This window comes from Gorilla gorilla, chromosome 8 (genome assembly GCF_029281585.2).
Source record: "Gorilla gorilla gorilla isolate KB3781 chromosome 8, NHGRI_mGorGor1-v2.1_pri, whole genome shotgun sequence".
Taxonomy (NCBI): Eukaryota; Metazoa; Chordata; class Mammalia; order Primates; family Hominidae; genus Gorilla; species Gorilla gorilla.
This window is the reverse complement of record NC_073232.2, coordinates 101,765,710-101,791,561: the sequence shown is the minus strand read 5'-3', so window position 1 is coordinate 101,791,561 and position 25,852 is coordinate 101,765,710. Positions and strand designations below refer to the sequence as shown.

At 39.3% G+C, this 25,852-nt stretch overlaps 1 protein-coding gene across 3 annotated transcripts in view; it reads left to right on the top strand.

Annotated features, from left to right (window-relative positions):
- Positions 1-23,969, top strand: part of SLC16A12 (solute carrier family 16 member 12) — a 109,258-nt gene extending 85,289 nt beyond the window's left edge. For all 3 annotated transcript variants that reach the window (XM_055353824.2, XM_019034315.4, XM_055353825.2), the window contains 5 exons: positions 10,431-10,534; positions 13,040-13,183; positions 15,109-15,688; positions 17,956-18,215; positions 20,945-23,969. In XM_055353824.2, the coding sequence (XP_055209799.1) occupies positions 10,431-10,534; positions 13,040-13,183; positions 15,109-15,688; positions 17,956-18,215; positions 20,945-21,207 (1,351 nt within the window). In that variant the 3' untranslated portion in view covers positions 21,208-23,969. The remainder of the gene's footprint in view (positions 1-10,430; positions 10,535-13,039; positions 13,184-15,108; positions 15,689-17,955; positions 18,216-20,944) is intronic.
- Positions 23,970-25,852: the final 1,883 nt, after the last annotated feature.

Here is a 25,852-nt window from a genome sequence, read left to right as displayed (position 1 = left end):
GATAGTGACTTATGCCTATAATCCCAGCACTTTGGGAGGCTGAGACGAGAGGATTACTTGTGCCCAGGAGTTGGAGACCAGCCTGGGTAACACAGGAAGACCTTGTCTCTAGCTGGACATGGTGGTGCACTCCTGTGGTTCCAGCTGTTGGAGAGGCTGAGGTAGGGGGTAGGCGAATCGCTTGAGCCCGGGAGGTCAAGGCTGCAGTGATCACACCACTGCACACACACTGCACTCCAGCCTGGGCAACAGAGCTGAGACAAATGAAGGAAGGGAGGGAGGGAGGCAATAAAAGTAAAAAGGTTAAAGAGAGAGAGAGAGAGAGAATAAGTAGAACTTGGCAATTGAGTAGATCAGTGGTTCTCAGGCAGACTGATTTTGGTCTCCAGGGTGCATTTAGCAATGTTTGGAGACATTTTGGGTAGAAGCCAGGGATGCTGCTAAACATCCTACAGTGTGCAGGAAAGCCCCCCACAACAAATAATTATCTGGCCCAAAATGTCAATAGTGCTTCCACTGAGAAGCCTTGGGGTAAGGATAACTAGACTACAGTCATGTGTTGCTTAATGACGGGGACGTGTTCTGAGAAATATATCATTAAGCAATTTCATTGTCATGTGAACATCATAGAGTGTACTCACACAAGCCTAGAAAGTAGCACGTACTGCACACCTAGGCTATGTCGTATAACCTATTGCTCCTAAGCTACAAACCGGTACAGCATGTTACTGTACACTGAATACTGTAGACAATTGTAACACAATGGTAAGTGCTTGTGTATATAAACACAGAAAAGGTACAGTAAAAATATGATATTATAATCTTATGAAGTCACCATTGTATATGTAGTCTATTGTTGATCAGAATGTCATTATGTGGTACATGTCTGCATTTTGTATTGAGGGTAAATCCAATGAATCATTATTCACTTAAATTGAAGTCCTAGTGGTTAGGAGAAAATAATAAACTTTTTAGTATTAGACTAGCAATTTTTAAAATGTTAAGAAACATCATAAGGTTTTTGTTATTGTTTGCACTGAATTAAAGCTAGTTTGACTGTTGCAGTTAATCAATGCCAGGCAGTTTATGTTACCATTCTCTCTGTCGTTGGGTATGACTGTTTAGTACTCCAAGTTCCGATATAATTATTAATCTAGCGTCAGATCTGCTGCAGCATGTCTGGTTTCTTAAATCACTGGATAGAGAAGGACCACTTTTTATACCCCTTTGACAGAGAATTACATAGAGCATTCATGTGGCATACAAGAATGGGACTGCGGTGAACACAGAGATGTGCCACTCATTTGGCCTTAGCTGCAGGGTGTACAGTCAGCAGAGCCTGCAGCTGTCAGTTCTTAGGTCCCCCTCACCTGCAGAAAGCTGCGTCTCCCAAGAGCAGACCCCTGGGCGTAGAGGGGGCACCCACCACCAATGGCTGATTGAGGACGTGCATCAGGGCTGAACCATTTCATTTGGGATTGACTGAGAATTTGTTAGGCCTGCATTGCAGTTCGACCTCTCTGCCTAATCCTGCATCCTTCCGTTTCCTTCTACAAGTGTTGATCCTTACTGTATGCCCTGCGTGCCAAACTTCATCCCACCTTCTGCTGGGACTTAGAATTTAGCTCACCACACTGTTCCATTTTTTCTTTCCTACCACAAGGATCAACAACAAAACTATAGGGCCCAGTGCAAAATGAAAATACGGGGCCCCTTGCTCAAAAAGCAGGGGAAAATGCTGTTAAATGTACTAAAATAGAAAGCTTCTTCCTTTCTTCAGTGGTCTCTTTAAATTTTTCATGATGTTTAAATTTGCTATTTAATGTTATTCTAAGTAAAGAAAATGAGAGTGTGAAATAATTAGAATGAATTGACCACACATCTTTATGTTATGCAATGTCAGCTTTAAATGCAAATATGAGTCTTGAACTCATATATGGAATCACTGAAGTCAAGCAACTCTTGTTTTGTAGCTCATACATACATACATATTTCATTTTCCATCAGAACAGTAGAAACCCTGCACAAAACTAACTCAACTGTTTTTATTTGACTTCCTGAAACTTGCACATCCTATCGACATTCTCCTACCTTCAGCTTATTGATGAGTCAGGAAGGACTGAAAGGGAATGGAAATATGGGTTGGCTGATCTTTCCATTTCCTTCTATGCCATCACCCTCAACATTAGTGGTTTGTTAATACAAGGGAGTGATATGAATGAAAAAGGATATGATAGAAATCCTTGGTCCTTTGTGATTCTTATAACACCACTGCCTTCTTTCTGCATTTAAAGCAGGTTTTGGTTCAAAAGGAAAGCATAGCCTCTTGGGGCTGGTAGACACTTCATTCCCTATCCCCAGGCCTGCTAAGCTATAGATGTAACACACTTACCTCATACTGACTTTGAGTCCTAACTGAACTCTCTCAAATCGTGGGCCTAGCAGAACACTGTGCTTATGGGACATCTCTAACACTATGTGTGAATGGTGCATCACAGAACTGCAGAAACACATATTGCACGTATCTCCGCCACTCACATGAAGTCTCCATTGTTCCATTGCACTGCACTTATGAAACAGAAATTCAAACATAAAATTATTAAGCTTGTAATCCCAGCACTTTGGGAGGCCGAGGTGGGCAGATCACCTGAGGTCAGGAGTTCGAGACCATCCTGACTAATATGATGAAACCCTGTCTCTACTAAAAATACAAAAATTAGCTGGGCATGGTGGCGGGCACCTGTAATCCCAGCTACTCGGGAGGCTGAGACAGAATAATTGCTTGAATCTGGGAGGCGGAGGTTGCAGTGACCTGAGATTGCATCATTGCACTCCAGCCTGGGCAACAGGAGTGAAACTCTGTTTCAAAAAAAAAAAAGTTCAGTCAGTGACAGCCAAGCATTAAATCAAGTTTTGTGCTTCTAAGTGCCAGGCTCTATGTGACTGTGTAGGCTGCACTCCCATGAAGCTGGCCCTGCCTAATATGGCAGTCTTGTTTATACCTGGTTCTCTCCCTTCTTCTCCAAGCTCTTCACCACCTACTTTCACACCCAGCAGCAACTGGGGAGGAGAGGGAGAGTGAACATAACAGGTTACTATGGATTGTTAAAGCACAATTAATTGGAACTTAGCTCCAAAGAGATTAATAACCTCTTATCTCATCCCCAAGCCACAGGCCTGATTTCTTCCCTACTGTTATCACCGGGCTATAAAAGCTTCCTGCCTGAATGAGGACGCCATGCTAATCCATATAAGGCTTTTCCAAGTTGCACAGTGATGCAAACTATTGCTTCTGGTTCACATGTCTTTCTCTAAGTAATTAACTATTTTTCAATATAAATATTTCTTTCTCTTTCTCTGCACATACACACATACACACACATATATACACATTTCTGGTTACATAAGAAATCATGTTTATTGTAAAGTAATTGAAAATGCTCTATAAAGATTAAAATAATTATTTCTAATCTCACCATTTACATATAATGATTAGGTACATTTTAGTGTATAAGCTTTCAGGAAATTTTCTTTTTTTTGTTATACTTTAAGTTCTAGGGTACATGTGCACAATGTGCAGGTTTGTTACATATGTATACATGTGCCATGTTGGTTTGCTACACCCATTAACTCATCATTTACATTAGGTATTTCTCCTAATGCTATCCCTCCCCATCCCCCGACCCCATGACAGGCCCCAGTGTGTGCTGTTCCCTGCCCTGTGTCCAAGTGTTCTCATTGTTCAAGTTCCACTTATGAGTGAGAACATGCGGTGTTTGGTTTTCTGTCCTTGCGATAGTTTGCTCAGAATGGTTTCCAGCTTCATCCATGTCCCTACAAACGACATGAACTCATCCTTTTTTATGGCTGCATAGTATTCCATGGTGTATATGTGCCACATTTTCTTAATCCAGTCTATCATTGATGGACATTTGGCTTGGTTCCAAGTCTTTCCTATTGTGAATAGTGCCACATTAAACATACGTGCGCATGTGTCTTTATAGTAGCATCATTTATAATCCTTTGGGTATATACCCAGTAACAGGATTGCTGGGTCAAATGGTATTTCTAGTTCAAGATCCTTGAGGAATCACCACACTGTCTTCCACAATACTTGAACTAGTTCACACTCCCACCAACAGTGTAAAAGGGTTCCTATTTCTCCACATCCTCTCCAGCACCTGTTGTTTCCTGACTTTTTAATGATGGCCATTCTAACTGGTGTGAGATGGCATCTCATTGTGGTTTTGATTTGCATTTCTCTGATGGCCAGTGATGATGAGCATTTTTTCATGTGTCTGTTGGCTGCATAAATGTTTTCTTTTGAGAAGTGTCTGTTCATATCCTTTGCCACCTTTTTGATGAGGTTGTTTGATTTTTTTTCTTGTAAATTTGTTTAAGTTCTTTGTAGATTCTGGATATTAGCCCTTTGTCAGATGAGTGGATTGCAAAAATTTTCTCACATTCTGCAGGTTGCCTGTTCACTCTGATGGTAGTTTCTTTTGCTGTGCAGAAGCTCTTTAGTTTAATTAGATTCCATTTGTCGATTTTGGCTTTTGTTGCCATTGCTTTTGGTGTTTTAGTCATGAAGTCCTTGCCCATGCCTATGTCCTGAATGGTATTGCCTAGGTTTTCTTCTAGGGTTTTTATGGTTTTAGGTCTAACATTTAAGTCTTTAATCTATCTTGAATTAATTTTTGTATAAGGTATAAGGAAGGGATCCAGTTTCAGCTTTCTACATATGGCTAGCCAGTTTCCCCAGTACCATTTATTAAATAGAGAATCCTTTCTCCATTTGTTATTTTTGTCAGGTTTGTTAAAGATCAGATGGTCGTAGATGTGTGGTGTCATTTCTGAGGCCTCTGTTCTGTTCCATTTGTCAGTATCTCTGTTTTGGTACCAGTACCATGCTGTTTTGGTTACTGTAGCCTTGTAGTACAGCTTGAAGTCAGGTAGCATGATGCCTCCAGCTTTGTTCTTTTGAGTTAGGATTGTCTTGGCAATGCAGGCAGTTTTTTGGTTCCATATGAACTTTATTTTTTTCCAATTCTGTGAAGAAAGTCATTGGTAGCTTGATGGAAATAGCATTGAATCTATAAATTACTTCAGGCAGTATGGCCATTTTCAAGATATTGATTCTTTCTATCCACGAGCATGGAATGTTCTTCCATTTGTTTGTGTCCTCTTTTATTTCGTTGAGCAGTGGTTTGTAGTTTTCCCTGAAGAGGTCCTTCACATCCCTTATAAGTTGGATTCCTAGGTATTTTATTCTCTTTGTAGCAGTTGTGAATGGGAGTTCACTCATAATTTGGCTCTCTGTTTGTCTGTTATTAGTGTGTAGGAATGCTTGTGATTTCTGCACATTGATTTTGTATCCTGAGACTTTGCTGAAGTTGCTTATCAGCTTAAGGAGCTTTTGGGCTGAGACGATGGGGTTTTCTAAATATGCAATCATGTCATCTGCAAACAGGGACAATTTGACTTCCTCTTTTCCTAATTGAATAACATTTATTTCTTTCTCTTGCCTGATTGCCCTGGCCAGAACATCCAACACTATGTTGAATAGGAGTGGTGAGAGAGGGCGTCCCTGTCTTGTGCCAGTTTTCAAAGGGAATGCTTCCAGTCTTTGCCCATTCAGAATGATATTGGCTGTGGGTTTATCATAAATAGCTCTTATTATTTTGAGATACATTCCATCAATACCTAGTTTATTGAGAGTTTTTAGCATGAAGGGATGTTGAATTTTGTCAAAGGCCTTCTCTGCATCTATTGAGATAATCATGTGGTTTTTGTCTTGGGTCCTGTTTATATGGTGGATTATATTTATTGATTTGCGTATGTAGAACCAGCCTTGCATCCCAGGGATGAAGCCAACTTGATCTTGGTGGATAAGTTTTTTGATGGATTTGGTTTGCCAGTATTTTATTGAGGATTTTTGCATCAATATTCATCAGGGATATTGGTCTAAAGTTCCCTTTTTGTGTGTGTGTGTTTTTGCCAGACTTTGATATCAGAATGATGCTCACCTCATAAAATGAGTTAGGGGGGATTCCCTATTATTCTGATTGGAATAGTTTCAGAAGGAATGGTACCAGCTCCTCTTTGCACCTCTGATAGAATTCGGCTGTGAATCCATCTGGTCCTGGACTTTTTTTGGTTGGTAAGCTATTAATTATTGCCTCAATTTCAGAGCCTGTTATTGGTCTATTCAGGGATTCAGCTTCGTCCTGGTTTAGTCTAGGGAGTATGTGTCCAGGAATTTATCCATTTCTTCTAGATTTTCTAGTTTATTTGCGTAGAGGTGTTTATAGTATTCTCTGATGGTAGTTTGTATTTCTGTGGGATTGGTGGTGATTTCCCCTTTGTCATTTTTTATCGCATCTATTTGATTCTTCTCTCTTTTCTTCTTTATTAGTCTTGCTAGCGATCTATCTATTTGTTGATCTTTTCAAAAAACCAGCTCCTGAATTCATTGATTTTTTGGAAGGGGTTTTCTTGTCTCTGTCTCCTTCAGTTCTGCTCTGATTTTAGTTATTTCTTGCCTTCTTCTAGCTTTTGAATTTGTTTGCTCTTGCTTCTCTAGTTCTTTTAATTGTGATGTTAGGGTGTCAATTTTAAATCTCTCCTGCTTTCTCTTGTGGGCATTTAGTGGTATAAATTTCCCTCTACACACTGCTTTAAATGTGTCCCAGACATTCTGGTACATTGTGTCTTTGTTCTCACTGGTTTCAAAGAACATCTTTATTTCTGCCTTCATTTCGTTATTTACCCAGTAGTCATACAGGAGCAGGTTGTTCAGTTTCCATGTAGTTGAGTGGTTTTGAGTGAGTTTCTTAATCCTGAGTTCTAATTTGATTGCACTGTAGTCTGAGAGACAGTTTATTGTGATTTCTGTTCTTTTACATTTGCTAAGGAGTGGTTTACTTCCAACTATGTGGTGAATTTTGGAATAAGTGTGATGTGGTACTGAGAAGAATGTATATTCTGTTGATTTGGGGTGGAGAGTTCTGTAGATGTCTGTTAGGTCTGCTTGGTGCAGAGCTGAGTTCAAGTCCTGGATATCCTTGTTAACCTTCTGTCTCGTTGATCTGTCTCATATTGACAGTGGGGCGTTAGTCTCCCATTATTATTGTGTGGGAGTCTAAGTCTCTTTGTAGGTCTCTAAGTCCTTGCTTTATGAATTTGGGTGCTTCTGTATTGGGTGCATATATATTTAGGATAGTTAGCTCTTCTTGTTGAATTCATCCCTTTACCATTATGTAATGGCCTTCTTTGTCTCTTTTGATCTTTGTTGGTTTAAAGTCTGTTTTATCAGAGACTAGGATTGTAACCCCTGCTTTTTTTTTGCTTTCCATTTGCTTCGTAGATCTTCCTCCATCCCTTTATTTTGAGCCTATGTGTGTCTCTGCACATGAGATGGGTTTCCTGAATACAGCATACTGATGGCTCTTGACTCTTTATCCAATTGGCTAGTCTGTGTCTTTTAATTGGGGCATTTAGCCCATTTACATTTAAGGTTAATATGTTGTATGTGAATTTGATCCTGTCATTACAATGTTAGCTGGTTATTTTGCCCATTAGTTGATGCAGTTTCTTCCTAGCATCGATGGTCTTTACAATTTGGCATGTTTTTGCAGTGGCTGGTACCGATTGTTCCTTTCCACGTTTAGTGCTTCCTTCAGGAGCTCTTGTAAGGTAGGCTTGGTGGTGACAAAATCTCTCAGCATTTGCTTGTGTGTGAAAGATTTTATTTCTCCTTCACTTATGAAGCTTAGTTTGGCCAGATATGAAATTCTGGGTTGAAAATTCTTTTTCTTTAAGAATGTTGAATATTGGCCCCCACTCTCTTCTGGCTTGCAGGGTTTCTGCCAAGAGATCTGCTGTTAGTCTGATGGGTTTCCCTTTGTGGGTAACCCGACCTTTCTCTCTGGCTGCCCTTAACATTTTTTCCTTCATTTCAACATTGGTGAATCTGACAATCATGTGTCTTGGGGTTGCTCTTCTCGAGGAGTATCTTTGTGGTGTTCTCTGTATTTCCTGAATTTGAATGTTGGCCTGCCTCACTAGATTGGGGAAGTTCTCCTGGATAATATCCTGAAGAGTGTTTTCCAGCTTGGTTCCATTCTCCCAGTCAGTTTGAGGGACACCAATCAAATGTAGATTTGGTCTTTTCACATAGTCCCATATTTCTTGGAGGCTTTATTCATTTCTTTTTACTCTTTTTTCTCTAAACTTCTCTTCTCATTTCATTTCATTAATTTGATCTTCAATCACTGATACCCTTTCTTCCACTTGATCAAATCGGCTACTGAAGCTTGTGTATGCGTCACATAGTTCTCATACCATGGTTTTCAGCTCCATCAGGTCATTTAAGGTCTTCTCTATGCTGTTTATTCTAATTAGCCATTCCTCTAATCGTTTTTCAAGGTTTCTTAGCTTCCTTGCGATGGGTTTGAACATCCTCCTTTAGCTCAGAGAAGTTTGTTAGTACTGACCTTCTGAAGCCTACTTCTGTCAACTTGTCAAAGTCATTATCTGTCCAGCTTTGTTCCGTCGCCAGTGAGGAGCTGTGATCCTTTGGAGGAGAAGTGCTCTGGTTTTTAGAATTTTCAGCTTTTCTGCTCTGGTTTCTCCCCATCTTTGTGGTTTTATCTACCTTTGGTCTTTGATGTTAGTGACCTACAGATGGGGTTTCGGTGTGGATGTCCTTTTTGTTGATGTTGATGTTATTCCTTTCTGTTTGTTAGTTTTCCTTCTAACAGTCAGGTCCCTCAGCTGCAGGTCTGTTGGAGTTTGCTGGAGGTCCACTCCAGACCCTGTTTGCCTGGTATCACCAGCAGAGGCTGCAGAACAGCAAATATTGCAGAACAGCAAATATTGCTGCCTGATCCTTCCTCTGGAAGCTTTGTCTGAGAGGGGCACCTGGCTCTATGAGGTGTCAGTTGGCCCCTACGGGGAGGTGTCTCCCAGTTAGGCTACACGGGGGTCAGGGACCCACTTGAGGAGGCAATCTGTCCATTCTCAGAGCTCAAACACTGTGATGGGAGAACCACTGCTCTCTTCAGAGCTGTCAGACAGGGCCATTTAAGTCTGCAGAAGTTTCTGCTCCCTTTTGTTCAGCTATGCCCTCCGCCAGAGGTGAAGTCTGGTTGAGCTGCAGTGGGCTCCACCCAGTTTGAGCTTCCTGGCCACTTTGTTTACCTACTCAAGCCTCAGCAATGGCAGATGCCCCTCCCGCAGCCAGGCTGCCGCCTCACAGTTTGATCTTGGACTGCTGCGCTAGCAGTGAGCAAGGCTCCGTGGGCGTAGGACCTGCTGAGCTAGGCACGGGATAAAATCTCCTGGTGTGCCGTTTGCTAAGACCATTGGAAAAGCATAGTATTTAGGTGGCAGTGTCCCAATTTTCCCAGTACAGTATGTCATAGCTTCCCTTAGCTAGGAAAGGGAAATCCCCTGACCCCTTGCACTTCCTGGGTGAGGCAATGCCCCACCCTGCTTTGGCTCCCCCTCCATGGGCTACACCCACTGTCCAACGAGTCCCAGTGAGATGAACCAGGTACCTCAGTTGGAAATGCAGAAATCACCCGTCTTCTGCATCAATCACGCTGGGAGCTGCAGACCAGAGCTGTTCCTATTCGGCCATCCAGGAAATTTTCTATTTACATAAACTGTTTTTACAAAAATAAGTTCCTACTATATGAACTGTTTGGTAACTAACTTATTTTTTACTTAACATTATATTGCAAATTTATTTCCAAATCAATATATACAGATCAACATCATCATTTTTAAGACTTACTATTTTATTTTATTGATATGCCATAATTTATTTAGCCAGTCGTTTATTGATGAACAGTTACATTGGTTATGATATTTGGCTATTCTCCAGAATATATCCTCTTATATATCTATTATTATTATATCCCTCAGAATATATCCTTTTATATATACATATATATAATTTTATAGACTAAACTAGTTCTCCAGAATATATCCTTTTATCTATCTATCTATCATCAATATCACCTGATTATTTCCTTTATATAAATCCTAGAGGTGACATTGCTGGTGATATATAATTCTTTATTGTCAAATCTTAATTTGTATAATAACCTCTCAGAAGAAGTTAGCAAAATACAAAAATAAATAAGAATCCATGTTCCTGACCTGCTTTTGTTTCCATAAAACCTTCCTTAGAACAGTGGTTTTCACATCTACTTGGCTTTAGTAGCCCCTGTGGTGGTTGAACACTTGTTCTTCTTGTTATCCAGCATGGCCCAAATGGTCAGCTTCTGATTTCCCACTTATTATGGTCTAGCAATTAAAACCCTTGGAGACAGGAGCAGCTAATTGAACCAAATATTTCAAGTTCTGGCTCAAATGCATGCTCATTCATTTTTTGTATAAAATGCCTGCATTGTATTTTTCAGATGTATCTCAATTTTTTTTGTGGAGTTCCAGACATACTTCACTCAGGATTATGCACAAACGGCATGGATCCATTCCATTGTAGATTGTGTGACCATGCTCTGTGGTGAGTATTACTTACTAGGATAGGGAATTACTGGCCACTCTTGAACTGTATATGACAATGACGTTCCACTGACTTCGATTACTAGTTTTCCTAAGTGGAAGGGCTACATTAAAAACTGGCTAGGACTATATAATATAAAGAAAAGATCAATCCTATCTTCAGCCAAAGCCAACCAGACTTGCTCTTGTAATTAATGGTCTTGGCTGATGTCAGGTAGAACAGTTAGATAATACACTCAAAAGAACACATAAGATTTGGTTCTTCCATATAGAGATAGGATGCTGAGCATTCTAGAACCTGTCATGATTTTGGAAGCAATTTATAGTATATGCTTGGCTTCTCTCTTCCAAATGCTATGGCCTTCTCATTCTCAAGTTGTGTAAATAGTTATTGATAGTACCATGAGCCATTTTTACATAGTCATAAGTGCCAACAGTGTTGTATCACATCTCAAGTCTTGGATTGCATTCTGTTCCTTCCCCGAGGGCTTGACATTTGGCTCATGGATTTCATCTTTTTCATATATAAATCTTCATGCTTAGAGAAGTATTGGGGAAGGATAGGATTATGTCGTCATGAGATAAACATATTCATTATGGGTGTAATTTCATTCAAGGAACTCTGAAAGTGTTATATAAGGTATGTAGGGTGTTCTAGAAATGTATGGAATTAACATTCCATCTGTGTAGTAGAGGACAACAAACCTGGCATTTGTTTAAAATAAATTTCAAACTCACGTTATTAAATTGATATCTTAGAGAGTTTCTAAGATTAAATCAAATTGTTTGTAGCTTAGACCCACTTAATCCGTTCATTTCAATGAGTTCTGAGTATTTTAGGAAATTTTCATCTCTTCAAGCCATGTCTTAGTGGCAAAAGGGAAATAATACCTGTATTCAGTAACTCATAATAACCATTTTATTCCATTCTAGGCACTGACTCATACTTCTTTTTGGAAAAAAAATTCATATACTCATGAATCAGTTAAATTGTACTGAAATGTATAATATTTGTTTGGTTGGGAGGAAGTTGAGAGCAGTTCTAAGACTAAAAGCAGGTTTCATGAGAAGGCTAAATCAACTCAACTCTTTCAACTAAGAAGAAGGTCTTAAGGGATCAAAAAATCATATATTTGAGTTATAGAGCTTGTCTTTTTTTTGAAACCACTTGATTTTCAGGGTCACATTACCAGTCACAGCATTTGCATCAGCACACCAAAGAAGCCATGTTTGTCTTCTCAGAGGATAAAGGTGACTAATTTCCCTCATTTCTATCTTTTGGAGGATATTCATAATCCCCCAAATAAGAGGAAATGATCTTAGGTGACCAATATGGTCACACAGTCAATATGGTTCACACAGTCAAGCTTTGAGTAGGGTTATGTCAGAAGCAACATATTTAAATTCTGTGCAAGACCAAGAGGCCTGTTGTACACAATTACCATATATCTACCTGCTCACCTTGTAACATAATATTAGAACATTAAAGTTCAGAGTATGGATGAGAGTCTGCAGAATCACATGTGGGACACCCACTGGGAACAGATCTGCTCTGTGATGAACAGAGAAGGTAACAGTTGACCCCCAATTTCAGTCTGATCGATACAAAAATGATCATACTCTTCAGACACCTGGAAAATCAGGTCTTCTGATCTTGCTACTAAGAGTTACTGATGTCAGCATGAATTTTTCCTTAGAAGGAAATTCACATGCCTTCCTCACCCATCACTCCTGCCATTAGTCTGAGAGACCCAAAGAGTAAGGGCGTGAAATAACCTCACACTCGGTGTTAGGTGCTCTTGTTGGTGACCTTGGGCCATGCCATATACCCCTGAACTTCAGTTCCATTTTGGTCTCTGGTTTTACTTAATATTCTATGAGCCTTGAGGTCAATGTAATTCTGATGCACTGGTAAACCACAAACCGAGTGAGACCAACCAGAATGTCACCATGGGCATGAAGCATTTTTCTTAGATTTTCTGGGCTTTGATATCTCAACCACAGGGTGTGCTGAAGCCTGAAAACTGGGCCAGATTGTGGAATTTGTCTATGATCTCTCTCCCTGGTCTTTTACTGCATAACACTGCTGGTCACATGGTGTTATCCACTTTCTTTCTCCAGCAATTAACTGTCAACATTATTGCTAATGATATATGATCAACACTATAGTAAGCATCCCTGTGCAAATGACATGTAATTTAGAGAAAGTTGATCCACTGTTTAAAAAACACCCTACCGTCCTGCCATTATGACTATAATACAATGAAGAGGATTGAGCCCTGAAATGCAGGTCAGGAGACTTGAGTTCTATTCCAGCCCTGCTGCTTATTATCTGTGGGACCATGGACAATCACTTCCTTTCTCTGGGCCTCAGTTTCCAAAGCTGCAGAATTAATAGGGTGGGCTCAATGCTTTAAAGGTTCTCTCCTCTGTCAATGCCACATCACAGCCTTTCACAGTGCCCTCAAGGCCTTTCTGTTGAACCTATTTCTTATTGTTTTTGAAGCTCCACTTGGGAGTGTTGTCAGTAACCATTTATCCTGTCAAGTGGGAATCATGCTGGGTGGCTTGCTTGCATCTACTGGACTCATCCTGAGCTCATTTGCCACGAGTCTGAAGCATCTCTACCTCACTCTGGGAGTTCTTACAGGTAAGGGCACTTTGTACCACCTGTCTCACCCCACTCCATCCAGGGGTTTCCAAGCACATCAACAGAGAAGTAATTCATAAAATATTCATTTTGTTAGATGCATAATTTAGTTGACCTAGCTTATGTCTACCTACCTAGCAGTTAAACAGAGCTGGAAATGAGATTACATTACCCTAATGAAAATGCATCTCCACTGTAATTCAGCCAGATGGTCAAAGCAACTGCAGCTTTCTCCTTGGAATTAGTGTATGGCTGAGATTCTGTACTCAGAAGAAACAAGATATTACCCAGGGCAACATGAATTTTCAGCAATGGTCATTCTTCCAGCCATTGCCAAGACATTAAAATACTATTGACGGTCAATCTGAGTTGCTCCTGCTTTATAATGAATATTACTGTCCAATAAATGGGAGTTTCTAATTTTAAAAAAGCCCTTTATTGTGAATATTCTTATACTACACATTCTTTCTCAATGCTGTGGAAGTATCACTTTAGCAAATCATAATAAATCCCATGGAAAAAAGCAACATGTACATTCAATAAATCACTCTTACAGAGACTGCATAGGATTGTGGGACTGCAATGGGAGTTTGCCCATCACTCAAAGGGGTGTGGAGAGTAGTGCCAACTCCTGTCTGGGCATTGTGCCATTGGTGTGGCGTGAATAAGGTCAATAAAGGACGTAACCTTATAGTGAGGCTATAAATTTGGCTATGTTAGCTAAAGAAGGTACACCCACCCCTAGTAACCCAAAGACCCTGACTGCTGCTATGGTGACCAATGGATCCCTGTTTACCAGGCACTGTCCTGGTTTTAACACTGGAAGTCCCACATCCAGAAACCCCTCAGTCCAGGCAACTCTGGGTTGCTGGATACTGTGCACTGCAGTTGGAAGCAGGAGCTTCTGAAGGTGGTTCTCTTTTTCCTTCTCTGACATTCTAGTTGCCATAAAATCCAGGCTCACAGCCCCTCAGATTTTCTTCACTTAAAAAGTAATAGAAGTTGATCTTTTTTTTTTTTTTTTTTTTTTTTTTTGAGACAGGGTCTATCTGGCTCGGTCCTCAGGCTGGAGTGCAGTGGCGCAATCTCAGCTGCAACCTCTGTCTCTTGGGCTCAAGCCATCCTCCCCCTTCAGCCTCCTGAGTAGCTAAGACTACAGGTGCATGCCACCACACCTGGTTAATTTTTGTATTTTTTTTTGCAGAGATGGGGTTTTGCCATATTGCCCAGGCTAGTCTCAAACTCCTGAGCTCGAGTGATCTGCCTGCCTCAGCATCCCAAAGTGCTGGGATTACAGGCATGAGCCACTGCACCCAGCCCAAAAGTTGAAGGTCTCTAAAAAGCTTTCTAGAGTGTCAACATTTGTCTGCTGACCTTAAGAGATATTTTCACATATATGAAAATATACATTGCTATGTTCACATATAAAATTGGCATGATGTTTCCCAACTATGTAAAATTACCCTGGAATTTTCATAGTTGTACATGCTATTTGAATCCAAATTCCAGAGTGGTGCAGATTGTCAGTGTTGTGTCTTCATAGGCAGCGAAGAGTTTAGGGAATTGTCTGGATAATTTAAGTTAAAAAATGGAGGAAGTGATAAGTTTCTTTGGTTGGCATTATCCAGATTTTCTAGTGAATTCCAATTTAGTTTGTGTAATTATTTTTATGTTCTTCATTTAATTTTGTTTATGAAGTCATATTTCCTTGAGGGTGTTCTCCCTAAAAAGAAAGTCATATATATTCTACATTTTCCAAATTGTGAATGACTGGTGAGGGGAGACTCATTTTAAGCTTGGTGTAAAAACAGCTTTAAAAGGGTTTAATGAGAGGTCAGATTCTCTTTAATATAAATCATTGTATTCTGAGATATCATTGGCTGTTTATGGTACATCAGCACTCATAGAGTTCTCTTTATCCTCAGGTCTTGGATTTGCACTTTGTTACTCTCCAGCTATTGCCATGGTTGGCAAGTACTTCAGCAGACGGAAAGCCCTTGCTTATGGTATCGCCATGTCAGGAAGTGGCATTGGCACCTTCATCCTGGCTCCTGTGGTTCAGCTCCTTATTGAACAGTTTTCCTGGCGGGGAGCCTTACTCATTCTTGGGGGCTTTGTCTTGAATCTCTGTGTATGTGGTGCCTTGATGAGGCCAATTACTCTTAAAGAGGACCACACAACTCCAGAGCAGAACCATGTCTGTAGAACTCAGAAAGAAGATATTAAGCAGGTGTCTCCCTATTCATCTTTGACCAAAGAATGGGCACAGACTTGCCTCTGTTGCTGTTTGCAGCAAGAGTACAGTTTTTTACTCATGTCAGACTTTGTTGTGTTAGCCGTCTCCGTTCTGTTTATGGCTTATGGCTGCAGCCCTCTCTTTGTGTACTTGGTGCCTTATGCTTTGAGTGTTGGAGTGAGTCATCAGCAAGCTGCTTTTCTTATGTCCATACTTGGAGTGATTGACATTATTGGCAATATCACATTTGGATGGCTGACCGACAGAAGGTAAAATTCATGAAACCACAATTGGTTCCCCACCAGGGGACTTTAAGCCTTGAGTTTCTCCTCAGCCCCTTACCCTGTGGGGTACCTAGGTCTGAATAATGTTAACAAGTCTGCAGTATCTGAAGGCATCTCCCTTGCTGGTACTTCTAGATCAGAGGTTGGCAAAATTTTCTGTAAAGGAACAGATAGTAAACATTTTTGGCTTTGTAGGCCAAGTGTTCATCATAACTACCCAACTCTGCTATTATAGTACAAAACAGCCACAGACAATATGTAAACAAAAGAGAGTGGCTATGTTCCAATAAGACTTTATGCACACTGAAATGTGAATTTCTCTTATAATTTTCATGTGTCACAAAATATTGTTCTTTTGATTTTTCCAACCATTTTTAAACAGAAAAACCGTTCTTAATTCACAGGTAGTACAAAAAGATGTCATGGGCCAGATGTGTCTAAATTGCAGAAGCCTAGGGTAACTACAAGTTCTGGCGGTAGATTTAATTCCATCCCAAGACAAGTCAGTCCTCAAGCAAGACAACTTTTGGCTGGGTGTGGTGGTGTTAGTTTCTTTTGAACCAGTCCTGACTGGCAATGGAAAAAGGAGCAGAATTCAGTTTAGGCAGGAGGGCCAGGTGCAATGATAACACATTGTCTGTAGCCACATATTCATGTTTGACAATGCAAATTGCAAGTAATTTCCTTGTAATTGTAGGCTTAGAAACCAAAGTTATAAGAAATCTACCAAGTAATTTCTTCAGCAAATGCTCATCTGTTTGGACTGAAGAGTGCAGGCTACTAATATTCTCCTAAATGATGAACCATTCACACTTGAGATGTGACCTGCAGGGCTAATACCATCATGTAGCTTCTCACAAATTATGTTTTTGGTAATTAATCAGGATCCAACTGCCATTCTCCAGTGTTATGAATATGATATTTAGTATTAATTCCACATTTTTAATGGTTAAAGAAGAAGTAGAAGAGCAGAGATTACCTATTTTCACAATCAAATAACTCAGCAAGAAGCAGACAGGTGTAGGTCTAATGGAGGCATCTCTACTCTGAGGCATACTAGACCTAAGTTCTTGCACTGGCTTTGCTCCTTATTAACCCTGTGACCTACAGAAAGTCACCTAACCCTCAGATTCACAATGATCTCTATCTGTAAAATGAGCCAGCGCAATATTTGCCTGTTGACCTTATACTATTTTGTGACGTTCAAATGAGGCTGTGAGTAGAAAAATGTTCGTAAAGCATAAGCTGTTGGAGCTGACATTATACAGATTCTTTGAAATTATTGGTATCATAAATGGGTTTGGAGTTATCAGGAAAATTAATGGGAATACCACTTGGGAAATCTTGAAATATATTAGACTTCATCCTCGTCCAAGACCTCCATCATCTCTGGCAAATCATTTTAATGTCTTTGTATTACAGTTTCCCCTTTGTGTAACCACTTGGGTTATTGAGTATTTATGATCTATGACATGCCAAATACCAATGGATAGCATACCTAAAAGCATCTAATAAGGTAGACTGCTAGGAAAATTACCCTTCTGATCCTTTACATCAAGCTTGTCCAACCTGCGGCACATGGGCTGCCTGTGGCCTGGGATGGCTTTGAATGTGGTCCAACACAAATTTGTAAACTTTCTTACAACATTTTGAGATTTATGCATTCTTTCTTTCTTTTTCTTTCTTTCTCTTTCTTTCTTTCTTTTTCTTTATTTCTTTCTTTCTTTTCTTTCTTTCTCCTTATTTCCTTCCTTCCTTCCTTCCTTCCTCCTTTCCTTTCCTTTCTTTCTTTTTTTTCATCAGCTATCATTAGTGTTAGTTTATTTTATGTGTGGCCCAAGACAATTCTTCTTCCAATGTGGCCCAGGGAAGCCAAAAGATTGGAGACTCCATTTTACATTTTATTTCTATTTTATTTCACGACTACTTTCAGAGTAACCCTGTGAGATAAGTAACCTTTCCATTTTATAGCTAAAGAAATTGAGTTAGGCAGGCAGTGAGTGGCAGGATTAGTTTTAATATTCTACCTTTCTAATTTTGAAGTATATATTCTTTCTACCACACCATGCTTCCTGGAGAGATGAATTCTTGCATTTGCAAAAAAGAAAGATAGGAAGACAGCATACATAACACACAATGGGAAAGCCATCTCTGTAAATAACTGCAATGCTTACTGCTGCATAGCCGTGGCTCTAAAGCTCTTTTACAGAATGTGTACCTCCTGCACTTATTCTTGTTCTTCAAATCTACAGGTGTCTGAAGAATTACCAGTATGTTTGCTACCTCTTTGCCGTGGGAATGGATGGGCTCTGCTATCTCTGCCTCCCAATGCTTCAAAGTCTCCCTCTGCTCGTGCCTTTCTCTTGTACCTTTGGCTACTTTGATGGTGCCTACGTGACTTTGATCCCAGTAGTGACCACAGAGATAGTGGGGACCACCTCTTTGTCATCAGCGCTTGGTGTGGTATACTTCCTTCATGCAGTGCCATACTTGGTGAGCCCACCCATCGCAGGTAAGTTTCCAGAGAGAAACCCCAACCACCTTTTCTCTTTGGCATATTGATTTGAAAACAGCAAACCCACATGCAGTCAATGAGAAGGATTGTCAAGAGAGTTGGGGAAGAGTGAAAGAGAAAAGGGGTATAAGAGCCCCCAAAACCATCATGGTCCCACCTACATCCTTGTTTTATAATCTTCTTCCAACCAAGTAAGAACCTTAGCCTACCTGGAAAGAATAAGTCCCAAATTAGGGTCTTGATTCCTTTCCATATTAATGATGGGAGCAGGGGGATGGAGCAGTTGTTCAGCCTTATAAATAAGTAGGGTGCATTCAGAGGGAAGTCTCAGGGGAGAACAGGATTCCAACAGGGGGCAGTGGGTGATGAGGCTGAAATTATAAATGCCAGTGTCATAGTGGAGTGTTTTGGGTGCCAGACAGAGGAACTGGGCTCTATTCTTCAGAGACTATGGATAGTATTAAAGTTTTTATGTAAAAGGATAATATGGTAAAGTATATATGTTAGAAAATGTGATCTAGCAATTGATCTAGTAACTTAGGAGAGAGGTAGCTAAGATTCCATTCTAATAGTTTAGGAGGCAGCTGATAAACGCCTGAGCTAGGGCTGCTGCAGCAGAAATAAAGATGAGCTCTGGGGGCAAGGAAGAAGTTTTCAAAACAAAATTCAGCAGAATTTAGCATACAGAGGTGAATGAGAGAAAGAAGTCAAGGATGACTTAGAAAATAATGTCGTGGTTGAGAAAATAAGGAAATTCAAGAAAGTGGCTTTGCCTGAAAAATAATGAATATGGTTTTTAGATATGTTGAGATTTCTGAAATATACAGGTAAAAATGCTCAATAGAGCTGTTTAAAGATGAAATATGAGCTTTAATGGATGGCCTGGTTTATATATAGATTTGGGAATCATCATATAAAGCACATAGAATGTTTTATAAACTCTAAAATGCTACAGAGTGAAGCATGATTAAACAATTTGACAAATATTTATTGTATGCATTAAACAAGTAATTCAACAAATACATATTGCATGTGTAACTAGCATTGTGTTTATCATGCTGGAGAGACAGGAGTAAACAGGTCAGAAGCTGTTTCTCCTTCCTAAAGCATGTGGTCTACACCACCTGCATCAGAGTCTCCTAGGGACCTTGTTAAAAATGCAGATTCTTTGACACTCCCACCTGTGATCTGAATGTTGAGGATGAGTTCCAGAAATCTGCGTTTTCAACCAGCTTTGTTGTGATGCTCATGCGAGGTAAATATTGAAAATTACTGTTCCATATTATTATCTGCCTAAATTAAAACTGAGAGAGTGAACAAGCTCTCTGAAGACAGGCAAAAGAGAAATAACCCAAAACTTTGCCTAGAAAGAAGGCAGGAATTTTTTTGAGGAAGGCAGAGTTTCTGCTATTAGCTATTATTGTGAATAGACAGTTTCAGGCTATTTCCAAATCCAGCAATTGGGGTGGAATAAAAACAGCAAACTGGGGAAATTGTGGCCGCTTGAGTGGTGCAGATGACAAAATCCTGTTCAGTTTGAACTCCATGATACAGATCTTTATGTTTAATGCTCCATTTTTGAAAACTGCCCCCAAAATGTTCCACATCCTCCTTTCATAGCTTATTTTAGTGCTCACCAACCTTTAGAAACAGTGTCATTCTATCAAAGGTCACAGGACACAAATGAAATTGGGGTTCAGTTTGTGGCCTTCATTGGCAAATCAGACATGATACTCATTACTGGGAATTCGAGGATTAATTCTTATTATATCATTTTCTTATTTATTTACCTTTCAAATGACAACTGTGTACTCAGTCTTTTTTGTTTGGTGCGATAGAATTGCACAAGTAAATCAAACAGTAACTAAAATATTTGAGAGCAGTTTAAATTCAGGAAATTTTGTGGGGCTTATAACAACTTCTACATGCTATTTTTGACGAATGGATCTGAAGTGGGTAAGAGAAGAAATCATATACTTCTCTGGTGGGTTTTCTTGGCAGATAAGGAAAGTTTGAAGGAATTTTAAAAACCTTTGTTAATTATAAAATAATTGCCTGACGAAGTATAATGTTATTCCACTGGTTTTCTGTCATTGTGGCCCCTATTTTGCATATCATATGCCCGGTTTTCCTCAAAATTTAGAGCTGAGATAGATATTGAGATTAATTTGTTGCAACAAGAGATAAAGAAAAAAAGCTAGTTTGCATTTGCAACTTCTAAAATAGCTGAAAGTTCTGATTTTCAAACTGGATAGAGTACAATGACTGAATCCAATTGAAAATGCGATACTGCTTTGAAGCATGTCATGTTACTCAAAATAGTGTATGGGTGCTGTGAATACTACTGGCATTTTGTACAAATATGTTCTCTTAACACCCTAGGTAAATTATTCCAACCTTAATAATTTAAATGATGCTATTTTTATCTTTTTACCAGATTTCATGGGGTTAATAGTAACTAATATTTACGTTGTGACTACTAAGTACATGATGCTCTTCCAAGCACTTTACAGAACAACAATCAATTCACTCTAGAAGTTTTCCTGGAAAACAGAATGTATTTTTCAGTTGCTGCACAATATTTTTAGGTGACCTCTTTTTGTTTCAAAGTTACAATTGGTGGTGCTATCGATCTATTATTATCCTTACAAATCATTAGAATTTGAGAGTGGGTAAGCAATTGAATTTTCAACTCAAAAATATAATTTTGCTGTTGTTTGTTACAGGATGGCTGGTAGATACCACCGGCAGCTACACTGCAGCATTCCTCCTCTGTGGATTTTCAATGATATTTAGTTCTGTGTTGCTTGGCTTTGCTAGACTTATAAAGAGAATGAGAAAAACCCAGTTGCAGTTCATTGCCAAAGAATCTGATCCTAAGCTGCAGCTATGGACCAATGGATCAGTGGCTTATTCTGTGGCAAGAGAATTAGATCAGAAACATGGGGATCCTGTGGCTACAGCAGTGCCTGGCTACAGCCTCACATGACCAAAGGCCTTGAGCCCCAGAATCTTCAGGTTTGAGAGAGGTGGGGCCACCAGATTCTTTATGTTTCTGAAACTTTTTATTTTGGCAGAAGGATTGCCTTCCAAGGAAATTATTATTATTGTTTTGTTAACATATTAACATTTATAAGGGAAAATAGCACATAATAAGGAAAGCTGGACTAGCCCAGAGCCTTCTCATTTGGGATTTGTACTCATAACTGAACTCGTATCTTTTGGTCAATGGGCATAGCTCTGTAAGAAATGTAAGGACACAGCTGATATAATTAGCTGTAATTAGAGATAATTTCAAAGCATAACCAAAGCAGATGACACTGGGCAGCAGCTTTGTTCCAGTCTCAGGCCCTTCATGTTCCCTCCTCAGAAAGAAAATGGAAACATTAATGTGTAGCTTTGCTTACCTTGTTCTGGTTAGAGAAGGGAGGTCAGCTTGGGTGTGGTGGTGAAGAGTGAAGATGCCATACTTTTTCATGGTGGAGTTTCTCATTAGGGTTTTACTTGGGATTGTTAAAGAATACTTGAGATTCTTCAAAAAGTGGTGATTAATATAGAAAGAAACTCTTATTTTTTTTTCTCTTAGTCTTCCAGCCAGCCCTTGCCTCTGCCCAAGGGTAGACACCACTATGAGAATCCAAATAATCATGGAATGCCATGGTTGGAATAGATCTTAAAGGGCATCTGGTAAGATCCATTTGAAATTGTCCACTGGAAACCGAAAGCTCTTTTCCTAAGACCGGGTTCCAGGCTCTCACCTTTGTTACCATCACATATAATACTTACTCTAAATTTAGCAGAACACACTCAGTCACAAGGACAACCTCTCAATCTTACCTGAAATGACAACAACACCAGAACTTCCCGTTTTTTACCTTCAGAGAAGAAGCTCTTACTTAGACTGCAGACGCATTCCTGTTAGGTTGGAAAAATGTTGGCAGTATTCCAATTGGGCAGGAACTGAATTCTTGAATCAGCAGGTCTCTGGTGAGAGTTTTCTTTGCAGATCAGACATTTAGTTTTATCATTACCCAAAAGAGGATTGGAGGGGGTCAGTTGTCTGAAAAATATTATCCTAGAGATATTCTAAAGGTGAGATTCCTTTCTCCCTGTGTTAATTCTTGTTCCACTGTCCACTGCTCTTCATCTCTTTATGGATAATAATTAGAAATCTACTCATTGGATTATAAGTTTATTCATTCTCAAATACTCCACTTTTCTATGGTTTGGGATAATTTCTGAGTCTTCAGATTGAAGAGAGAAGGCATGGAGGGAAGAAAAAGTCCAGATCCCCCAGCTTGTTTCCAACCATTTTAAGTCCAAAGAATTATAATCCTGAATCTCACAGTGTGTCACACCTGTAATAGGAGTAAATTATGCAATCAATTTTGATTACCAGGAGTTTAAAATCCAAATGTCAAGGAACTGTTTTGACCCTGAAGGCTATTTAATCCACTGTCCCCTACAAGGCCTCACAAGTGCTGGGGAAAAAAAAAAACAGCAATGAGGATGATCCTGAATTGATGTGTATGCTCAGCAAGAGAGCTTGCCTATACCTTGATTATATTTCATAAAATCACATGTTAATACATTGCTTTCAGAATGAAATACTGACTTGAACTGATAGGAGAAAATGGTAATATTTCATAGTTGTTTTCCAAAGACAAATTTAAATGTTATCTGTTATCTCCTTACTTAGTTTAAGAATTTAGTTTTGAACCCCATTGACTTTGTCATTTGCAATTTTAAAAATATTTGGGACTGGGCATGGTCGCTCACGCCTTTAATCCCAGCACTTTGGGAGGCTGAGGCGGGTGGATCATGAGGTCAGGAGATCAAGACCATCCTGGCTAACATCGTGAAACTCCGTCTCTACTAAAAATGCAAAAAATTAGCCGGGCGTGGTGGCGGGCGCCTGTAGTCCCAGCTACTCGGGAGGCTGAGGCCGGACAATCGCTTGAACCCAGGAGGTGGAGGTTGCAGTGAGCCAAAATCATGCCACTGTACTCCACCCTGGGCGACAGAGCAAGACTCCATCTCAAAAAAAAAAAAAAAAAAATTGGAAGATATCTGTAAAATGTCAAAGTTAATATGAAGTTATATCTGTTTGGAATGCCCTAAATATCATTTCTTGAATTTTCAAGCCTAAAGATGTTTAAAAATATGAATAGTTACAAATATTCTTATACATATTTTTTATCATGATCACAACAAAATTTTGTTTATGTGGTTCTGCAATATAATTTCTGTGAAGTATTACAAGTATTTATGAAAAATGAGCATAGTGATCAGAAATTTTAAAGATTTTGTATAAAAACATTTGGGAGATTTGACTTTATACATGCATAGATTTGCATTTTACTTTCCCTTTTGAGGCAGCATTTTTAGAAAATCAGTAAGAAAAATGTACATCTTAAGGTCTACTATTTTACATTTCTACACAGAATTTTAGTGTTAATGTTCCATGTGTCTATACTGTTTATTTCAAAACTGAGAAATTCATGGGAATGATGTATTTTGTGGAATCAAGAACAAAATTATAGTGGGATAATTTTACATCTTAAATATTTCTTTCTACTACTGTAAGCTCTACTTTGGAATTATCTGAGTAGAAAATCAGAAGACATTATCTAACTTTGTAGATACACTGTATGATTGGGCTTTTTGTTCAGATTGTAATTTCATTAATAGATGAAATATTTATGCTAATATTTTCTTATTTCAAAAGCAAAATAAAATGAATTTATTGTCCTGTGTTTGGAAAGACATTATTCCCTTGGACAAGAGGTTTGGACTGGATGGTGAGTGGGCCTGTCTGGATCATGCTAAGATGTGGTCAGCATTTTAAGATGTGTTAAGTAATCAAATGATTTACAAAAACCAGAAGTCTTTATTGAGTTCTTCCAATGTGTGAGCTATTATGCCAGGCACTTCCTATGCATTGTCATTGTCGAATTTAATCCCCATAGTGACCTCTATTATTATCGTTTTGTAGATGTGGAAACTGAGGCACCAGTTCCCACAGCTCAGTATCCTCTAGTGTGAAATCCTGTAAAACTGGGATGCTGCTGATGCTGAAGCCCTGTGTCCTTCCCCTGTGCCTACTTGGATCATCTTATGTGGGTTCAAGAAGCTGTTGGGAAACCGACGCTCCCTTGGACAGATAAAATCCTTTGGATTATGCTTCAGGCTTCTAATCAATATTGAAGGAAGATTCTAGATTGGAGATTTCCAACAGTTTTCCCAAGAGGATCTATCAAAACCACTACTTTCAGGCTCAGTGGTTTAATTTGCTGTTGATTGATCCAGGCTTCTTTTGGGGAGCATTTAGGGTTGAGGGGGTGAATTGGGGAGCATATTTTGTCCCAAAAGTGAGCTAGTTCCATTGTCTGCTTTCCACATTACCAAAGTCAGGCTTTCTCAGTTAGGAGTTGAGTTCTTTTTGAAGTGCCTTCACCACTGCCAGTGATAATGAAAATGGTAATGTCTATTTGGCACTCCCCTTCCTGGTCCCAGTAGGTCTAATTCTGAAATTGTTTACTGAAATGAAATAGTACAAATTCAGGGTGGATATCTGAGTTTCTTTTCTCACACTTGAAAGTTTGAGTAAAAAAAAAAAAGGTTTTTTTTTGTTTTTTTTTTTAACTCCGTCAAACAATAGATTTTTATATCTGTTGCCAGTGCAGCTACCAATGACAGATAACTGAGGTTTTGTCCCATAGCACAGAAAACTATTTGGTTGGGGAGTGGGAAGATATAAATAATGATAAAAGGACTGACATTTAAGACAAAACATTATGGTACTTTTCAAACATATACAAAAGTAGAATGAATAGTGTAAAGAACTTAAGGTACCTATCCCCCCACATCTACAATTATCTACCCATTATCTTCTCCCTTGAGAAGCAATTTGAAATATATTAACATGTGGGCAGCTCATGTTTCCTTCAGCTGCCAGGGGATGCCTGAACTTGGCAAGAATAATTTGTTCCTGCTAAGGGGGACATGTGTGGTTAGTATCACCTATTAATGAGCCACATCATTACTTACAAAGCTGATTGGGGCTCCTTTCTTGATATGAGCTTTGAGTGTCTCAATTGAAGATTAAAATTTTCTCCTTTTCTCCCCAGCCCCTAAGGATCTATCTACCTGAGGCCCAGGGCTGTATTAAATAAGTTAAAAGAGGCTTTTTTTTTTTCTCTCCTGACCCAAGAGAGTCAAACCAATGAAAAGGGATTTTGAGGTTTAGATGAGAGTGATCATTATGACTCTCATTATTGCTCTTAATTGTTTAAGGGTCAGAGGTCTTTTTGAGGGATCTGGGACCTTAGATTGGTCTAGAATTAAGTAAAAAGCAGTTTATTTTTGAGTTGAGTTGGCACTAAAAGGCTTTAGAATTAGCATTTCAAATGCAGCCCTTTTCAGATTTTTCCGTAAATATGTTTCTTTTGTGATGACAAGTTAGGCCTTTTCCCACTGACCAGTGTAATGATGGAAGAGTTCAAGGACCTTGTCCTACGAAAGATGAAGACCTATGTTCATTCTTGGATAGCTTATTTTTGCAACTGTGGGCAGAGCAAGGTGTGGGTATAGGTCAAGGTAGGGAAGAGTTCGGGAGTGGGAGAAAGGTTGGG